At 34.9% G+C, this 21,526-nt stretch overlaps 1 protein-coding gene across 7 annotated transcripts in view; it reads right to left on the reverse strand.

The window, feature by feature from the left end:
• Nucleotides 1-21,526, reverse strand: part of SWT1 (SWT1 RNA endoribonuclease homolog) — a 98,512-nt gene that overhangs the window by 35,314 nt on the left and 41,672 nt on the right. For all 7 annotated transcript variants that reach the window (XM_041755194.1, XM_041755185.1, XM_041755177.1 and 4 more), the window contains 3 exons: nt 19,116-19,264; nt 13,046-13,233; nt 9,162-9,293 (listed from right to left, as the gene is read on the reverse strand). In XM_041755194.1, the coding sequence (XP_041611128.1) occupies nt 9,162-9,293; nt 13,046-13,233; nt 19,116-19,264 (469 nt within the window). The remainder of the gene's footprint in view (nt 1-9,161; nt 9,294-13,045; nt 13,234-19,115; nt 19,265-21,526) is intronic.

A 21,526-nucleotide genomic window follows, 5' to 3' on the forward strand; every position in this document is an offset into this window, starting at 1 on the left:
ATGTGGCTTATTCGTCTCCCAAGTGAATGGTGCCTTACTGAGTGCTTATTAGCATTTGCCCCTGCTATCAACAGTTTGGGCTCTCAGCACTGGCAGTAGCCAAAGCAGCCTTCAGGAGGGGAAGTCCCACTTTGGAGCTCATCTTACCAAACTGCCACTGTCCCTTTGTCTATCGGCTCACTAAGCAAACACTGTGGTGGCTAGGGAGAGACTGACCTCTACAGGACTGCTGATCTCATCCATCTCATTACCAAGTCTCCTCTGCTTTGGGTAACCCTTCACAAATACCTCATACTGTGTCCCTGTTACAAGATGCCCATCCACCCACTCTTCTCCAGATGTCCCTGTCATCAAACTCCCAATCTTGTTTTTCCCACGTTTTCAAACAAACAAGGAGTTACTGTTTATCAATCAAGGTGGATTGGTCTAACCATTTCTCCACTACAGTGGAATTTTAGGTCGCTGGAATTAGTATTAAACACAGAGCCAGTATCTAGCAATCCCCTATTTCTCCTATTATTTCACTTTTTCTACAACAGTCACCCTAGTAAATGAATACAAATCCCTTTGAAGAAGGCTGATGGGTACATTCTTTATATTATTTTACCCTCCAGTAGTGTACCAAAGTACTCACACTTGTTAATCTATTATCAAAAGGGTTTAAAATAAAGTCTGCACAAATTACCATCTCTAAATAGAGAAAATATAATTTTGATGATTTTCATAATTTGTCTTAGCTCAACAATTAAGTTGGGGAAAATACATAGCTACATGCTGTCAAAAAGTAAATTAACTTAATGTTGGCAAAAAGAAAGATTAATTGGAAAATTTACAACTTACAGTTAAATTACATTATAATTAAGGGTAAGTATATGTTGATTCTAGAAGGTCTACTATGCCTTATTAATAGGAACTGGCACATCAAAATGTTAGATAATTCCAGGGGTTTCTGATATACGACAAATATTTATTGTCTTCTATGTAGAAAACACTGTCCTGAGTTGGACTCAACCTTTTATATTATTGAGAAGTAGTCCTGAGGGTATTGATTGCATCACTTCTTAAAACAGGCAGATGGTTGGCCTACTATTGTATTAAAAGATCTTTAGAGGCACAAGAGGGTATTTCTCAAAATCCTTAGAGATGGGAGTCTCTAAACCTTCTGTACAACAACTGTGTAAGAAAGACTCAGAACTGATCTGGCTTTATCCCATATTTTTACTCTTTAAGCTAAAAGTACTATAATAGCCCTTATTCAGCACTGTTAATTTCCACTCTTTCATTTATTTTACTAATGTTCAAACCCCATTGACTTAGTTAATTTACCCCATTTGCTTCATTGAAAAATGTAGTTTTAAGTGGTTTTAGCATTTCTTACCTTAAGACTTAAAAAGCAGGGAAATGTAATCAAATATCAGATCAATAAATCATCAGATGGAGGGAAATACAAATCAAAACCACAATGAGATACCACCTCACACAAGTGAGAATGGCGAAAATTAACAAGACAGGAAACAACAAATGTTGGAGAGGATGTGGAGAAAGGGGAACCCTCTTGCACTGTTGGTGGGAATGCAAACTGGTACAGCCACTCTGGAAAACAGTGTGGAAGTTCCTCAAGAACTTAAAAATAGAGCTACCCTATGACCCAGAATTGTACTACTGGGTATTTACCCCAAAGATACTGATGTAGTGAAACGTTGGGACACCTGCACCCTAATGTTTATAGGAGCAATGTCCATAATAGCCAAACTGTGGAAGGAGCCTCAATGTCTTTCAACAGATGAATGGATAAAGAAGATGTGGCATATATATATATATATATATATATATATATATATATAATAGAATATTACTCAGCCATCAGAAAGGACGAATACCCACCAATTGCTTGACGTGGATGGAACTGGAGGGTACTATGCTGAGTGAAGTAAGTCAATCGGAGGACAATCATCATATGGTTTCACTCATACGGGGAATATAAGAAATACTGAAAGGGATTATAAGGGAAAGGAGGGAAAATGAGTGGGAAAAATTAGAGGGAGACAAACCATGAGAGCTCCTAACTCTGGGAAAAGAACAAAGGGTTGTGGAAGGGGAGGTGGGCGGGGGGATGGGCTAACTGGGTGATGGGCACTGAGGAGGGCACTTGATGGGATGCGCACTGGGTGTTATACTATATGCTAGCAAATCGAACTTCAGTTAAAAAAATAAAAATTAAAAACAAAAAATAAATTATCAGATGGAAATAACCAGCTACAAACAAAAGGCAAATTTAAAAGACCATTGATTTTAAAGATTCTATTTATTTATTCATGAGAGACACAGAGAGAGAGAGAAAGAGGCAGAGACACAGGCAGAGGGAGAAGCAGGCTCCATGCAGGGAGCCCGATGTGGGACTTGATCCCAGGATTCCAGAATCATGCCCTGAGTCGAAGGCAAACACTTAAGCTGAGCCATCCAGGCATCCCAAGAATGTTGATTTTAAATAAAATATTTGTTATCTTCAAGAGTAATCTTTATATTTCATTGCTTAATTCTGCTGTGATCAAGGAGTTTATGATGGAAAATATTTAACTCTCTTACCCAAACCTGGATTTTATTTACTAAAACAAGGTTACACTGACACCTAGAAATGATTTAGGGATGGAAGAAGTAATTGTAGCATCAACCTACTGATATTTAGAATAAATATAAAGGTTCCTATGTCCTATTCTTAAATTACAAATCATGGGAAGCATAGATAAGAGCTTCAGATATGTAAAATAAAATCTAGTTATTCTAAAATTTAAGTCCTGAGCAATCTGTTATCTTCAGTAGCATTAAAATGCCAGATTTAAAAATCAGCTAGTGTTGGATAATTCAGTCAGATTAATATGTGGATGCAACGTATTTTCTCAGCAAATGTAGATTATATATTATGTATAACATTTGATATAAATGTTGAGATCAGTGTTTATCAAACTATAATACAGATACCATAAAAAGCTTTTACTTATAACTATCTGTGTTTTAATGTTAAGACATTACATATGCCTTATATAACAAATGTCTGCTTCTATTCCCTGAATCTCACTCAATCCCTCCCATTAGATCCCATCTTTCCTTCTACTAACCCTAATTTATAAAGTGGATATAAAGAGACCAGGATAAAGCAATCAAGGATAATATGTGACCCCCCAAGCCATTTGGGCAAATTACTAGGCACTCTATCATCAGTTCTAGACATAAATCTCTTCCTTCCAGTCATTCTCCTTCCTCCTGATTTTCTCATTCTTTACCCTTTCCTAGCTCGCACTCCTCTCTTCTGTATCACTTTTAAAATTTTTACATTACCTATTCATCTAATGTCATAATGTTGTACTAGTAGTAGTATTCAGCCCTAAAGAAGTTACCCTCCAGGGGCACTGGGTGCTGGTTAAGCGATGAAGCATCTGCCTTCAGCTCAGGTCATGATCCCAGGACCCTGGGTCAAGCCCCACATCAGGTTCCCTAAGCCTGTCTCCCTCTCCCTCTGCCTGTCACTCACCCTGCTTGTGTGCACATGCACTCTCTCTCAAACAAACAAAATCTTAAAAAAAAAAAAAAAAAAAAAGCTACCCTCCATCAGAAAAGACTATAAGAAACTCATTCAGTACTTTCCCCATCTACTATGTATAGTTGTGATGTGATTATAGATCTAGATATACAAAAGTACAACAAAGAAAAGTAAAGTTTCTGCCCCAAAGGTGTTCAAAATCCCAGAGAGCTGATTACCAAATAAAGAAAGTTACGTACAAAATGATGACATGGAGGGTAAAGCAAATAAATTCTTTCATTTTTAATTAATAGGTTGTATTATTTTCTCTTATTCAACATAGCAACTATACACTCGGTGATGGACAGGACAAGGGGCATGCAAAGAGTCTGATAAAGAGGTGCAGTGATATCTGGAGTTGTGCAAACTCCAGTGGGGAAGAGGAGGTAAAATCCTATCTAAGGGTAGAGAGGACTCAAAGAAAGTAGGTCAGACCTAAGCATGAACAAACCTCTTCACTCTCGATAAGGACAATTTCATCAATGGCTGAACTACTTGCATACTGCAATGAGTTGAGATGTTGAAATGTCACTATTTAAATTTTTTTTTTTTTTTTTGTAATCTACACATCTCTAACAGGAACTTTTCTTTCAGCAGTTAGCTTGATCTATAAAACAGCCTAAACAGTATTGTCTTTGTATCAACTGAAGGATGACCTTTTCTAAACAACCTTTCTAAACAACCTCAAGAGGTTGGCTACCAAAACATACACTATAAAGTTAAATATTTTTGCAAATGCAAGCTCCACCTTCTGTGAAGTGGCTAATCATTAGAAGATCTGAAAAACTGCTGTGACAGGATTCCTTTTCACAGGAATCATGTATGGTTGGTTATACCAGTACATGTTTTGCTCTTATGTTAAAATTCCATAAAAAAGTAATAGGAAAATTCATTTTTAGAGGCTTAATAAGATAAAAAATACAGGAAAGTGACACATCAAAAAAAATCCCAAACTTCATGACTATTACCGTGCTTTAGAAAAAGAGCTCTACAAAGTATTTCAAACCAAAGACACAGGATTGTAACAGAGGTTACTAAAGTTTTGAAGATTATTAAAGCATTTGAAGACAATAAAAATCAATCATCTTCCTTTCCTAAACCCAAGCACGAGTCATTTTCATTTTCCAAAATCATATTCTATGATGATGCATGGAGTCCATCCAGAATATGGCCAAGTCCAATGCATCTGTTAGCCCTCAACTAACCTCCATTTAAAGACAACCAAACCAAATGTGACAGAAAGAAAATGTTATCTAACAAGACATACTCTTTCATATAAAAACATCCCCCCCCAAAATGTGACAAGTTACTTATAAAGAATAGTAACTCCCTCTCCCATCCCTGCGTATGGTTCAAAATATGAAACTAAGAAAACATTCATCATTTCAAACACTTCATCTAAAGCTACCTGAGGTAGAAATCTACAGTTCATTATATTAACACAGAAATATAGTTTTACATGTTAAATCAAGTGTTAAAATGAATATGCACATTTAGGCATGATCTACTTATATTTTTGAATTCAAAACACTACTATTTTTTTGTTTTTTAAAAAATAATCTCAACCTTATTTTATAAAGCTGAAACACATAACCATGATTATAAAATCTAGGCAGAGTGCAATTTCCTACATTGCCTCTCCACTTTCCTCCCTGCTTCCAAGCCAGGCAGACACAAAAACATACTTAAAACATTTTCATTGTTTTGAGTATTAGCTTCGAAGTCAATGCTGCACACATTTACAGTATGCTTCAGCGCTCAATTATATGACCTGTTTATTTAACTTTGCAGAGATGCCAGGTGAAGCCCACAGATATTTAACAATGATTTTTGATTACTATACAAATAGAACTTCTCTTTAAAATTTGCTATAGGACTCCTCAATTTTTCACTTCAAGTGAAACTTTTATAATCTCTATGTACTAAGCAAAAGGTTTTCATGATCTTGAGAGTAACTTGATCATGTTTACTAAAGTATAAAATGAGACTAAATAGTATGAACTTAAAAAAAACCTTAATGGGTTTTTGTCTACATGGAAAGAGTACTGACTCTGGTTCTCTGGTGTTTAGCTAAAGAGGCCATTAACAAAAGTGCTCAGATTACTCCTATATACACATAAAAAAGAAGAGATGGCAAAGAGAAAAGCAATTTATAAACCAACAGCAAATAAATTAAGGTCACTCTCCCACCCAGAAAGTGTGTAGAAAGTATAAGAATCAGCAATATTTCCATCTCTTTTTCAACTTTTGCAAACTTAGGTATTCTGCTCCCAATTGTGTAACTGTGTGGACAACTGCTCCACCAACATTTTCTACCTTAATTTATCACAATCATGTTTAGAGCATTATTAAAATTGATATACACATTTTTTAACATTTTAAATTTACTATATCAGCTTTAAGGGGAACACAGAGACTAATACTTGCAAATATGTTGCAGATTAAAAAGTATTTTCACTTACATCATCTCTTTTATTCTGCTTGAAAAAGGCATCAGGATTCTCATTTCATAAGGAAAGAGACTGGCTTAGAGAGGGTAGGTAACAAGCCTAAAGTCAACCACAAAGGGATAAAATCTGGAACTAGAAGCCCAAACTCTTAGTTTAATAAATACATTTTCAGTCACTTCTTTAATAGAAAGGACTAGGTTAATAGGTCATCTTGTTATTGATTCCCCCATGTAATATCATACATGCATGATCTGCTATGATAAAATAGCTGAGCAATATTCACTGAATATGTATCTCAAAATCAAATGAAACTACTCCACTTTAACAAGCCTTAGACAGGACACCTGGGTGGCTCAGCGGTTAAGTGGCTGCCTTTCAGCCCAGGGGGTGATCCTGGAGACCCAGAATCGAGTCCTACATTGGGCTCCGTGCATGGAGCCTGCTTCTCTCTCTGCCCCCCTCTCTCTCTCTCTCTCTCTCTCTCTCTCATTAATAAATAAAATCTTTTAAGAAAAAATTTTAAAACAAGGCTTAGAAAGTATTAATGATATGCAGTCACTACAAAGTTTAGTGTATTTTTCAACATTTTAAAAATGTAAAAATCTACCCACAGTTAGCCAACACAAAAAATTAACTGAATTTAATATGACTGTTTCTTAAAACATTTTAAGACTACATATACATTTGAAAACATAATTATTAACTTCTATTACATTTCGACTTAAATGCCTATTGTCTGAAGGGCTAAAATAAAAAAAGGAAAACTTTGCAATTTTAGTAATTTCCTGTAGATTAATGAATGCTGAAATGACCCAACTTTTTTTTATTCACAATGCCCCCTACTGGTAGCAAAAGTGGTTCTAATATATTTATTGCAGGAAATTGGATTCATTTCTTTACTGTGGTCTCCCACCACCTGCATATAAATTCTCTGGAATGCTTGTTAAAAATATAACTTCCCTCCCTCTATGAAATATCTACAGATATTGTGATTTCACTATGGCTAGAACCCTGCATTTTTAACAAGACCCCCAACAAGTAAGTGGAGAATCACTGGCTTGGCTAGTTATATCAACACTTGAATTTCACAGCACCACAACTTTGTGAAAAGCTCCGGAAAGTATTATTATGCTGGTTTAACAGATGAATACTGAGGCTCAAGACAATTTATTACCCCAGGTAACATGCAAAAAAGTAGCAGAGCCACCAATATTTTTATTCCCAGTACTGTGCCCTTAAAGGAAAGAATAGCAATTTATTTCTTTAAATACAACTTATGTAAGCAGTACATAACTATAACTTCTCAACTTTGGCTTGACCTGATAATCACCTGTGGAGTTTTTAAAAATGCTTACACCCAGGGCCCACACTCAGAAATACAGATTTAATAGGTTTAGCATGGGCCTGGGCATTGTTCTTTCCTTAAACCTTCCAGGTGATTATAATCAGCCGCCAGGGCTGAGCATTGCTCAAACCAGTATTGCAGAGAATCACCTGGAAGACACAGACTACTGGGCCACACCGCCAGAGATTCTGATTCAGTATGGTCTGGAAGGGTTTGAATTTGCATTTGTAACAAGTTCCAGGTTGAGACGAGGATGCTGAATCTGTGACTACACTTTTGAGAACCACTGATTAAGAATGTTAGCTAGTGGTTTTCAAACTTGGCTACATATTAGAATCACCTGGAGAAAGTTTTAAAATACTGAAATACTAGCCTATGGGATAAAGTTAGAAACTGCTTTGAGTGGCCTACCCGACATCCCCCTCCAACCTCATCTATTGCCAAACCCTTTCTCCCTCCTGCATAAGTTCCTATTAAAAATATTAACAACTCTATTGCAATTTTCTGTTGTAATGTGACTGTTTACACTCTTTCTCCAAGTTCTTTGGAGTCAGATATTGCACCTAATTTATCTTTGATTCCCCAGGGTCTACTATGATGCCAAGCATAACTGGTGCTCAATGAACATTTGTTGAGTAACTGAATGCAGATTGCTACCCCTACACTTCCTGTAGAAAAGGTAGTGTCAAGAATGGCTTTTATGCAAACTAGAATGTAAAAATAGATTTTGCATAACTAAAATAAAAATTTGAATATTTCTCCCTCATAAAGCTACTCTTATTTAGTATTGCTTTAAGTAGAAAAGGAATTATTTGCACTTAGAGATGATAATTTCATCTCCCTTGGGATCCGCCACATCTTCAATTCATTAGTAACTTAAGATTACCAAAAAGCTATTCGAAGAATCATTTAGTCAACTGTGATCCAAAAGGGGTACAAAGGCTTCATGTGTTAACAATGAGATGAAGTTTCCAAAAACCCTTAAGAGACACTGAGAAAGAAGCTCAAAAACTACTGTTGTGAAAATCCAAGTTTTTAAAATTTGGACATATTAAAATCAAATCAATTTTGATTCTCTGGTTTTGTTTCTTAATTTCTAGAGAACAATAGTCTTCTGTTAGCAAGCCGCATATTTAACTCAGGTCAAGAGATTTCGGTATGTATCCCCAAACTTGCAAGATTGTTTAGTATTCTCCTTTATTGCCACAAAAGAAAACATATCTGACTTTATCCTATAAAGGTGCTTGCTGTTATGTCCATTCTACAGTTTTCTGGTTCTATGTTTTCTATATGCTCTACAAATATTTAAGATAATCACATATGCAGAAGTCTCAAAGCATCATAAGACTATGCTGGTTCTTACACTTTTTCAGTTTGTGGTACTATGAGGCTATATTTGAGGAAATCAATCATGTTAAGAAATAATAACATATATTTGTTTTTAAAGAGCAGTGATAACTACCTAAACATATGTTTAGTCAACAAGTAGTTACTGAGTGCCCATTATATGCTAGGCACTGTTTTGGGAGCTTAGTTGCATAATAATGAAAATAAAATTCCTTATGAAGCTTACAACCTGGCATATTTTTTTTTTTTTAGAAAGGAAAAAAAAAATAGAAATGTGCTAGTGGTCCAAACTACAAATAGTGACTCTTTGCAAGGGAGAGGGAAAAGTTAAGTCTAAAAGTTATTAGTTTATAAAACTTGTTGGAAGACTCCCAGCACCTCTCTGAAAAGGCTAATAAAACCTAGAAGAAAGAGAAAATGAAACTTTAAAATTAGAATTTACCTCTGAATTCCTTCAAGAATATCCTTCACCACCACCATTAACTTTTGAAGAGATACAAATGCTTCTTCAAAAGATGCTATTTTTGAAGAAGTCAAAGCTGCATTTGAACCCAATCTTTGAAATACATCCATGCTAAAACAGAGAAAAGAAAAGATATTCATAAGTATACATGCACGTTTACTGTAATTCAAGCATTTCTAATACATAAAATGAGGTAATATGTATAACTCCTCTCTCATAATCCTGATTTATTTAAATCAGAAATAAGACACAGTGACTTGCGAATGTCCAGGCTACCGTTCATGCAAAGGATCTAGAGCAACAACTACGTGTGTCTAAGCTAAAGTAATACGGTACAAGCTGTGGGAATGATGTTTCTTATCAAGAGACTGGAAGGCACAGAAGTAAGACTATTAATCTAAATTCAAGTCAGTACATAAGTATTAACAGTACTCCAGTACATAAAGATGAAGAAGAAAAAAAAAGACATCAGATTTACGTTATTTGCTGAAACTAGAAGTTTTAAATGTTCATACACCTTACTCTGGTAATTTTAGAAATCTAGCACATATTAACAATAATTCGCAATTGGTCAACAATTAGTAATCACCTACATGTTCAACAATATAAAAAGTGTTAAGTAAATGGTGAATTAGCCACCTGGTGAAATACCAAAGACTATTAAAATAATGCTTATGCCATCTATAAGCTAGAAAAATAAAGGTATATAAAAGTTATTTATGTAACATAACAATCACCATATAAATAAATCAAAACATGTGCTGTACTGGGTAGAATAATATGCCCCTGAAATTTATGTTCACCCAGAACCTCAGAATGTGACTTTATCTGAAATAAGATCTTTGCAGAACTTCCCAAAAGAACCAACTCTGCAGACACCAGGATTTCAGACTTTAGAGCCTCCAGAACTGTGAGTGAATAAATTTCTGTTATTTTAAACCATCTAGTTTTTTTTTTAAGATTTTATTTATTTATTCATGAAAGAGAGAGAGAGAGAGAGGGGCAGAGACTCAGAGGCAGAGGGAGAAGCAGGCTCCATGCAGGGATCCTGACATGGGACTCGATCCCAGGTCTTCAGGATCACACCCTGGGCTGAGGGCAGCGCTAAACCGCTGAGCCACCTGGGCTGCCCTTAAACCATCTAGGTTTTGTCAATTTGTTATGGCAATCTTAGGAAACTATGCCTTAAAACACAGCTGAGTGTACATAATAATAACCATGTCTACTGGTTACCTTTGGCAGCAGTCTTCAAGGGAAGTTTCTCACTTCATAGTACTTTCCAAGGCATTTTTAGAAATGATTGTGGTACAATAAACATAAAATTACCACTGTAACATTTTAAAGTGTACAATTCAGTGGCATTTGGCACATTCACAATGGCTACAACTATCACCACTATCTAGTCATAGAACATTTTCATCACTGCAAAAAGGAAACCCTGTATTCATTAAGGAATCACTCACTATTCCTCCCTCCCCAAAGTTCCTGGTAACTACTAATCTGTTTTCTATCTGTATAGATTGACCTACCGTGGATGTTTCATCTAAAGGGAATCATATACCATGTGACCTTTTGTGTCTGGCTTCCTTCACTTAGCATGTTTTCAATATTTGTTCATGCCATAGTGTATATCGATACTTCATTATGACTAACATTCCATTTTATGGATATATACATTTTATGATATACCACATTTCGTTTATCCACTCATCTGTTAATGGACATTGGATTATTTCCACTTTGGCTACTGTAAATTGTTGTGAGCATTCATGTACATGTTTTTGTTTGAACACCTGTGGTCAGTTCTTTTAGGTATATATCTAAGAGTGGAACTACTGGGTCATATGGTAATTACATGTTTAATGTATTGTTTTCCACATTCCTACAAGTGATGTATAAAAGAGGTAAAGAATTTTCACAAGACCACGAAAGGGGAAACTGAGGAAATCTGAAGAAATACAATGGTTAATAAGTATAGTTTCACCTTTCTAAAAGAAAAAGTATTTTGCAACACAGGGCCTACCTTTCCTTCAATTGAGCATCTCTACATAAGGGCTCAAGCAAGAGTATACTGAAAAGTTATACAGTGACTCTGGTACACAATGCTTCTGAGGCATGAGAAGCAATGAATTAGCAATATCAGCATTTTTCATGTACTGAAATGCTACAAAGGAAAGTCTATTTATCATACAGAAATTAGCTGGAACTTTAACATCCAATGCAAATGTATGTATATTATAGATCAATTCTAAGATTAAAGTATTCAAATATTTTCTAAATGAAAAGAAGATTAAAATATTTTAGAAATGGCTTTTAAAAAAAGATTTTATATATTCATGATCAAATATTTTCTAAATGAAAAGAAGATTAAAATAGCTTAGAAATGGCTTTTTTTTTTTTTTTAAGATTTTATTTATTCATGAGAGACAGAGAGAGACAGGCAGAGACACACGCAGAGGGAGAAGCAGGCTCCATGCAGGGAGCCCGATGTGGAACTCGATCCCAGGACTCCAGGATCAGGCCCTGGGCTGAAGATGGCACTAAACCACTGAGCCACCTGGGCTGCCCAGAAATGGCTTTAATCTATTTTATTTTGAAAATGATAATCTCAAAAAAAAAAAAAAAAGAAAATGATAATCTCTGCCTAGTATATATAGTAACTTTCTGATAACAAGACTATCTGATTAGCCAAAACATTGCCAATACATTAAGAATAGACGAAAAAAACAATAAAACCTTTGCTTTACATGAAAATACAAATTTTTAAGTATTGTTTTCCTTAGCTTACATGTTAGGTATCGGTATTTCCTCAGTATGACAAACTACGCATTTGTGGGAAAGAAATTATAAATGTAGCCAAGGACTAAAAATGGGCCCTAAATCTACAGTGTTGAAATATAAAATAAAATTAAAAAAAAAAGAAAATAGATGTCTAAGAAGTGTTCATACTCCTTTGCTGCTAGGACAGATTATCTTAATCCAAAATAACAGTGATGCTGGGCTCTTGAACCTAAATCATATATATTATAGATTTGCAGATCATAAAAAGCATACAGTATAATCTGCAAGTCTATAATATATATGATTTTTTTTTTTTTTTAACACAGCACATCTGGGCCCTCCCGCAGCACCAGCGTCATCCGCCATTTGGTGTTCTCTCGGAGAAGAATATATATAAAATTATATAAAGATTATGAGCCTGGGAAAAAGTATGGAAGGGAGTGTTGGCTTACTTTAAAATCCCTTAAATTATTTTTTAAGTTGCTCCAGCAGCATTTAAGTAACTACTCACAAATGGTCTGTATCTTTTCATTTTACCAGGAACACAGTACTTTCATGTATATCAAAGGAATAAAAGTATTTCTTCCTTTTAAACAAAAGTATTTATCTTCCTTTTTACAAAGTCTTACATGAATTTTCCCTAATCCAAAATGACCTTTTCTTAGATTATTTTAGATCTTATTAAGGCTTTGTATCCTGCTAATTTGTTTAACCAATCTAGGTGGCTTTCATTGGTTTTGACATACATAGGAAATACTTCTCATGAAGGTTTCACATCTAAATCACCTGGAGATATATATATATATATTTTAATGCACTATCTTCTCAGTGTCACCACAGTCCTACTGAGTCAGAATTTCTGGGATAGAGCCTAGGCATATGCATTTTTAAAACTTTCCAGGTAAGTGATGCCTTCAGGCAGTATGCCTATTTAAGCATCACTGTTTCTAAAGCACCAATTTGATAAAAGACAGTAAGATAATCTAATACATTAAAATCACAACCCAAATACTAACTGTTCATTGAATAACAGTAATGATGGAAAAGCCTAGAATTTAAAAAAAATCTTGGGAATTTAGTACCTGTTTTGATATAATGTAATCCAAACATTCTCTAGGGTAGACCAGATTTCTTGGTGCCTGTTGGGTTGGGGAAGATGAGAACCTGAGAAAATGGTGATTTCTTGGTTATTAGACTTCATCAAAGAAGTATCTTCTTGCTTTTTACCCACTGTTGTTTCTGAAAGATTTTGTTTAAGTTTTGCCTTGACCTGGGGAAATAAGAATCACACAAATTTCAGCTAGTCCTTCAATAGTAAGTGAGAGAAACTGAATGCCAATTGTGCTTATGATGTCTTATCTTTCCAAGAAGTGCTATTAATTGTCTTTAATTATGTACAAAATATTCTCAGAAAAGCATCAGAACTAAAAAAAAAATTTCTTTCCATTTATATCAAACAATATTTCCAATGCATTTATTATAGTCACCTAATATCAATTTAAGAACACTATTTGAACCCTTCTACACATATGGTATTGAATAAGAGAACACTAGGATACAATGATAAATATGTGTAAGTCAAGCCTCTAAGTACCTTACAATCCATTAACAAGAATGAGATTGAAAAGGGTCATTAAACAGCAACAGGATAGAATGTAATCCTTTAACAATGAAGAAACCACTGAAGGTTTTTAACTTCGGAAGTGATAGATTTAGAACTGTACTCTAAGACAAACTGGAACATAAGAGAGAAGAGACAAGAAAACTATTTAGAAGGCTACTGAAATAATCCAGGAGAGGAATCCGGAGAACTTGAATCAGGTAGGAAAAGACAGCAGAATAAAAAGAATAATGTACGCAGTAAATTTTTTTTTAAGATTTTATTTATTTATTCATAGAGACAGAGAGAGAGAGAGAGGAAGAGACACAGGCAGAGGGAGAAGCAGGCTCCATGCAGGGAGCCCGATGCAGGACTCGATCCCAGGTCTCCAGGATCAGACCCCAGGCTGCAGGCAGCGCTAAACCGCTGCGTCACCGGGGCTGCCCTGCAATAAATATTTTTAAGCGAAAGTCTAGATTCAGGGAATGAGACAGACCCTACAATTTTTTTAATCTGGATGCCTAGAAAAAAATAATGGCACAAAGAATAGAAATATAAAGTGTTGATAAAGTAGAAATAGATCAAACTCCCTTAATTACTTCTATAAAGGAAAGTAAAGGCATAGTTTATTTGGTAAAAGTCAAATACATAAATATTTAAAAGCATCCCATCTCAGATACATGTGCAGAAAGTGATGAAGATGCTATTTTATTTTTAAAGATTTTATTTATTTACTCATGAGACACACACACGCAGAGAGGCAGAGACATAGACAGAGGGAGAAGCAGGCTCCCTGCGGGAAGCCTGATACAGGACTTGATCCCAGGACCCCAGGATCATGTTCTGAGCCAAAGGCAAATGCTCAACCACTGAGCTACCCAGCCATCCCAAAGATGCTATTTTAAAATGTGTCACATTCATTGCAATTTTAAACAGCACATTATCCTATGCCTTGCTGATGAAGGCAAAGCAGTGAACGTATCATCTACTATACAGTCATAGCAGTAAGGTATTTGATGTATATTGATCTACATTTCTGTAATTTATGGTCACTTCTAGAAAAGCCAAGAAGAAAGACTGGTTACCGAAAAGAGGAGAAACAGACTACAAGTTTGTGTTTAGAATGTCAACTGCGAAGAATCTAAAGATATCTAGGTAAAGATACCAAGCAGGTAGTGGGATATGCAGATCTGCCACTCAAAGGATATAGCTGGGAATCCCTCTCACACAGACAAACCTCAGAAGTAGAAGGGACCATTAGGGGAGAAAATAGCAAAAAAGAAGGTAGACAAACTGAAGGAGGGAGGGAGGGAGGAAGGGAGGGACCAGCAAAAAGAAAAAGACCTGCAAGATAGGGGATGAGTCAGAAGTATTTGAAAGCAAAAGAAGCCAAAAGAGGTAAGTTTCAGGAAACAAAGAGTGGACAATATCAAGTGCTGAGAAAGGCTGAGAAACTTGAGAAAGGGAGAAAGAGAGAAAATGGGGGATTTGATCAATGATAACCTAATTCACTTAACAGAGCATGGAGACAGAATTCCACTTGTAAAGGATAAAGGAAGAGTGAGTGAAGAAATGGAAACAACAGTTATAGATTGCCCTTTAAGAAGTCTAGTAGTTGATGGAAGGCGCTAGTGCATAAAGAGCACAGCCAAGGACAAGTATTTAAGAACACAGACCTGAGCATATTTTAAATATTGATAAAGACACTGAACAGAGTATGAGCCATACTACTGATACAAATAATTTTTTAAGAAATCTCCTTGGGGGAAAGTATTAGGAGGGAAAAAATCTGATAGAATGAAACAAAACTATGACTTTAAAAACAGACGGGGTGGTTGTCTTGGCTCTGCTGTAACTTCTTTGTGAACTTATATAAAATAACTTCATTTCTCTAGGCTTTCTTATTGATAATAGTATGATTTTTTTTTTTAAGATTTTATTTATTTATTCATGAGAGACACTCCCTGCATGGAGCCTGATGTGGGACTCGATCCTGGGACTTCAGGATCACACCCTGGGCCGAAGCCAGGTGCTAAACCACTGAGCCACCCAGGGATCCCCTAATAGTATGATTTCAAAGGTTAGCTCACAGGTTGCTAGTTTCGTGTTTATCAAATAAAAAATTTCCAATACTACTAGTACTAACAGCTAATATTTATTGAGCATTTCTTATGTATAGAAACTTTCCAAGAAATTTATATCTATTAGCTTATTTAAGCCTCACAATGACCTCATGAAACACAGATTATCATTCTCCATATTTTATAACTGAGACATAGAAAGGGTAAATAATTCATGCAAGGTCAAACAACTGGTAAAACTCACAAACAGGACTTGACCTTCAGCAATCTGACCTTGGAGTTATGATCTCTCTCCAACAATAAAAGTAAATGTTACCCTTTTCTATCTTTGTGGGCAGGAAGAAAAAAAGAAAGTTATTCCTCCTGTTTTTGCCTATTTCATTAATTATGCACTTAATAAATATACATGAATGGAAAGACATATGTTGTTCTGAGACATGTTTTTAAATCATCACATACTGTCTCTTTGCTTGAGCTCTCAAATAGTAGTGTATGCAACTGTGCAGATGGATTTCTTTAAACACCTACATAGCACTTACTAGTGCCAGGCACTAAGTGCTTTCCAAATATTAATCTATTTGATTCTCATGATAGTTCTGAGACACAGATTATTATACTCATTTTTCAAAAGAAGAAAGTAAGGCTCAGAGAAGTGAAATAACCAGAGGTGAAAAACACAACTAGTCAGGAGCACCTGGGTAGCTCAGTCAGTTGAGTGTCTGACTCTTGATTTCGGCTCTGGTCATGATCGCAGGGTTATGAGATGAAGCCCCATGTTGGGCTCCTCACTGAGCATGGAGTCTGCTTAAGATTCTCCCTCTACCCCCCATGCCCCTGCTCTCTTTCTCTCTCTCTCTAAAAACAAAACACAACTAGTCAGGATGGGGATTCTCAGATCCTCAGACATACAGGTCTAAAGTCTATTTAAACAAGACTGACTTTATTCTATCATCTTGGCAGAGCAACTCTTTTTTGGTGGTTGGAAGCCTTACAAAAGAAAAATGTATATATCCTTTTTCTGTTCCCACCTTATTTATATAAAAATCTGGAATATGACCATTTCAGTTAATTTCCCATTTTTTTTTCCTCACAAGCCTTTTCAGAAGAAAATGAATGAATATTCTTCTTTTCCTGATTTTCTACACTTGATGAATTAAGTTTGAGGGCTTTTTTTTTTTTCGTTTTTAACAGTTACTGTATTTAGATATTCTATCCCTGAAGATCATCTATTTGTTGTTCAAGTTACTAAGACAGGACTAAGTATTTAGGACATATGCCAAATCTAATGCATTCTACAAAACAACTCCTTTAAAGGCATATTTTAAAAGTCCAAGCTAAATCACAAAGTTCCTTAAACAATCAATTGTTTCTAATATGAAAATAAAGGAGCAATATTCCAGAGCTCCAATCATGGAAACAACATAGGTTGTTTCCAGCAACAGCACTAATGTCAGGTGTTGAGGGATAAGCACTAATGAGGACATAGGTTCTTTACCAATGGCCTTCATGAATCTCTTGCTAATGTAAAACTGGAGAATCATGATCCAAGTATAAATAACAATTCAATATTTTTAAATACTCAGTGGACAACATGTAGTAGGCATAGCATTACCTAATAACCCTAAACTCTCACGCCACATTTTCATGGCAACTCCCATCTCTTGGTTTCCAATTGATGAAAGGACCTTAAAACTGGATATTCGTTGTTATTATTATCATAATCCTAATTTTTAAAATTTTCAATAATCTTAATTCAAAGACTGATATGCCTTGAGTGACCTGAATTTTTTTTAAATTTTTTTATTTGTTTATGATAGTCCATCTTGTTTACTATGTTTGTTTCACTAAAGGTGGAGTTTACGGTTCAGTTCTGTGATGTGAAAGGATAATATATTGCTCCCTACGCAATTCAAGTGCAGACTCAAGTTGCAATGCCCTAAACTTCCAGCCCCATTAATTCCTATGAATAGTTCTCAAAGTCACATTTGCTGTGGAAAAATAAAACTGCCAGGGTTTTTAGCAGGAATTATTACATATTTCTTATTAGGTTATATATAAATAAAAGATGCTTCTTGTACTTCATGAGATACTCTCTTTAGGAAGTTCTTTCCTTACCAGCTATGGTTAAATTTAGTATCTTATAATCCTCTCATTATTTTCTAGGTAGTGAGACCTATCTGACCATAAAACAACACAGAGGAAAACCTGGTCAACTCAATAACTCAAAAAGAAAAAAAAAGAATATTATATATATATATTAGATGAAAGTACATTAATGTCTTACCTACCAATTGTGATACTGAGTTTTTTTGAGCTGTTTCTGACACGTAAAACTCACAGTATTTTCTGAATTTGAAATTAGAAGACTGCAGGAATATTTTTAAAACTTATTTTATTTTTAGAAATAGACTATTACCAGAGACATAACTTACATAATTAATTTAAAAGAAGTAAAAAGTCATCAGTGCTAGGCAGACTGCATAAAGAAGACTTGTTAAAAAATTGGTAGGTCAATTGCCAAAGTCTAAATAAGGTCTATAAATGAGATAATTGTATTATGCCAATACTAATTTCCTGATTAATTAGTTACATAAGATATCCTTGTTCTTTAGGAAATATATATATGGAAGTACTTAGGGGTGAAGGGGCATTGTATCTGCAACATACTCCTAAAGTTGGAAAAAAATGTGGACAGATAGGTAGGTAGGTAGGTAGGTAGGTAGGTATATAGGTAAGGAAAACAATGAAGCAAATGTAAAAAAACAGTAACACTGGGGAATCTCCATAAAGGATATATATCAGAATTCTTTGAACTCTTCTTGCAACTTTTCTGTAAGATTGAAATTATTTCAAAATAAAAAGTAAAAAAAAAAAAAAAAAGACCAATTTACTGGGCACCACTGCCAGAAGTTTGATTCAGTAAGTTGGAGAGAGGCTTGGTAACTATGTCTTAAAAAAAAAAAAAAAAAGATTTATTCATGAGAGACACAAAGAGAGGCAGAGACATAGGCAGAGGGACAAGCAGGTTCCCTGTGGAGAGCCTCATGTGGGACTCTATCCCAGGACCCCAGGATCACGACCTGAGCCAATGGCAGATGCTCAACCACTTAGCCACCTAGGTGTCCCAGCATCTATGACATTAAAAAACCTTCCCAAGTATGTTGATGTATGTTGAGATCCACTGGTCTGGGGCATTGGAAAATGAATAGTCAAATAAGGCATAGCTTGCTTCCCTCCGTAAATGAAATAATATAAAATTCCAACAGTGGCTGTGACACTGCTTTCATAAGAGGATGTGTTTTATAATTTGCAATAAGAATTGCTTACTTTTCCTTCAATTCACTTAATATTTACTTAATGCCTGTAATGTGTTAAAATAAATCAGAATTAAAATGTACTTTGCCTCTGTTGTCTACATTTTTAGAACATATGTGATTAGCTATTCTAAATGGCATTCCAAAGGTATCTTACCTCTGCAAATGTTTGGAGTAGTTTGTTGACTTGAGCAAAGGCCTGGGGAAGAATACCATCATAATTTGACCTTGTACTGAAAGCATGTAACAAACTTTTAGAATCCTGAAGCAGAAATTTCACTGTTGCAAAATCCACTGCACTGTTAGCTGGTAACAGAAATTAAGAAGGAAAAATTATGTAAGAATGAGTATTCAACACAAAAATGTCTTTGGTAAACCAATCGAATGTTAATTATGAAACTTAAGAAAAATACACATTTACATCTACATACCACTCTTAATTTCTCTCTCTGGTGTAAAAAGCATTACAATTAAACTTAGCTAAAGACAATGTTCTTGGATTTGATTCAGGTATTCTGTATTCTTCAGAAAAGAGAGATAATAATTACCAAACAAGTTACAGATTTTCAAAACTGATTTTGTTTCATATAAAGATTACTCTGGAGGCATCAGAAGAGTCACATTTGATGATAAGCATGTAAGTTACATGCAGTACCTCTCATAACCAACTCAGTAAGTACGTAGTGATTTGCCTTCAAATTCCACTTTATTAAATGTAATACTAGATTGGTTGAAAATAATGTTTCCTCTCTCTACACAACACAACTTTAGCAAAAATATAAATAATCTGGGTAACAGTGAGCTGTGGGCAAGAGAAGCTAGCAGAATTTTTTTTCTTTATAAATTAGCAAAGTGAGTTAATTTACAAAAAATATAGGTATAACAATTTTCTCTCAACTAAAATTCCTTACGTGAGATTCTCAAACCAATTAGGAGAGGTAGTGACCATGATTTCAAAGATTTTAAAAGTCATGAATGATGAAATTAAGCAAATTTCTAATGTCACCAAAGCTCAGAACAGAAAAAAATCTTTCCATTATTAGGGTAAAGTGCTATATAACACTTTTCAAAGGCGTATAAAATAGCCATGTTATGCGGCACCTGGGTGGCTCAGTCAGTTTAGCAGCTGCCTTCCACTCAGATCATCATCTTGGAGTCCTGGGACCAAGCCCCACATTGGGCTTCCTGCTCAGTGGGCATCTTCTTCTCCCTCTGCCCCTCCCCCTGCTCATGTGTTCTCTCTCTGTCTCTCAATTAAATAAAACCTTTAAAAAAATATAACCATGCTACAATGTGTTTGTTTTATATTCTTTTAATGTTCACAGTTTCAGAGACTCTGTTATATTCTGAAACACCAGCATGGTTCTTTGCTGGTATGTGAGTTAAAAAAACTCTGTATCACTTATACAAGTATTTGCTTAGAAATACCAAAAGGCCAAATGAAAATAAAAAGTATATTTTAATAACTAATTATACAATATTCGGTAATCTAATGTGATGGCTATAGCCAGGCTTCTGGCTTCCCCTTTATCAAACAGAGAAAAGTGTATTTCCTTATGAAGCATGTGTTTTTAAATTCAATGACTAGTTTAAATTCCTGTGGAAAAAGATTAAGAGAAGCTACACATAGGATAGAATACAAATTTGATGAACACAGTAAATCTCCTAAAGAAGGAGAAATTGCACACAACTTTTAAGGTGCTTCTCCAATGCAGTAAATGTTCAGCAGGGCTTATATCCTTGAATTAATCATTTGATTTCTGTCTTACAAGAAGTCTTTACTAAAATTATGTGTGAAAGGGAAATAGCAATTTATCAATTCAGTTCTTAGACACAACATGAAAAGAAATCTACATGGTTGGAATACTTCAATGCTTATATAAGGTCAATAATGATTTAAAGTTAATATGAATAACAACATACAAAAAAAGCTTTTCCACATAATTTTCTATGAATTGACCTAAAGGATTTATTCTTTGGGATACTAAATTTAAACACATATGCATAATTCAACATCTGAAGATACCGTTGAAAGAGTAAACAAAATCATAAACTGTGATTTTTCTAATTCAAGATTATTTTAGAAACAAAAAAATTATTTTAGGGCAGAAGGCACCTTCATAATTCTAATATGGATTCTTTACAAGTTAAACATTATAGGCATCAGATTCTTCTAGACCAAAGATCAATAAATTATGCACAGTATGATTCCAAACATGATTTTTTTTAGCAAAATGAAGAGTCATCACTTCACTTTCCTCCTATTCCCAGTTAGACCTGCTGCTGCCCACAACCTCAGAGCTATGTGCAAAAGACAAACACTGCCCACCCCTGGAAAAAGAGAAAAATCAAAGACGGCAACTGGATGCCATTTTTAAAAGTAAATCTTGTTCAAAATCATACATGATTTGTGGATTTTCTCTTTCGATAGAACCAACTAAATTATGCTTCCATTTGAGATATGGAAAATGTTTCCATACACCTTGCAAAAATGCTCTGATGATGTGTCCAATAGATTGTCCCATGTCTCATATAATAATACTGCTTATAAATAACTTCTATAGTGAA

Source organism: Vulpes lagopus, chromosome 1 (genome assembly GCF_018345385.1).
Source record: "Vulpes lagopus strain Blue_001 chromosome 1, ASM1834538v1, whole genome shotgun sequence".
Classification (NCBI taxonomy): Eukaryota; Metazoa; Chordata; class Mammalia; order Carnivora; family Canidae; genus Vulpes; species Vulpes lagopus.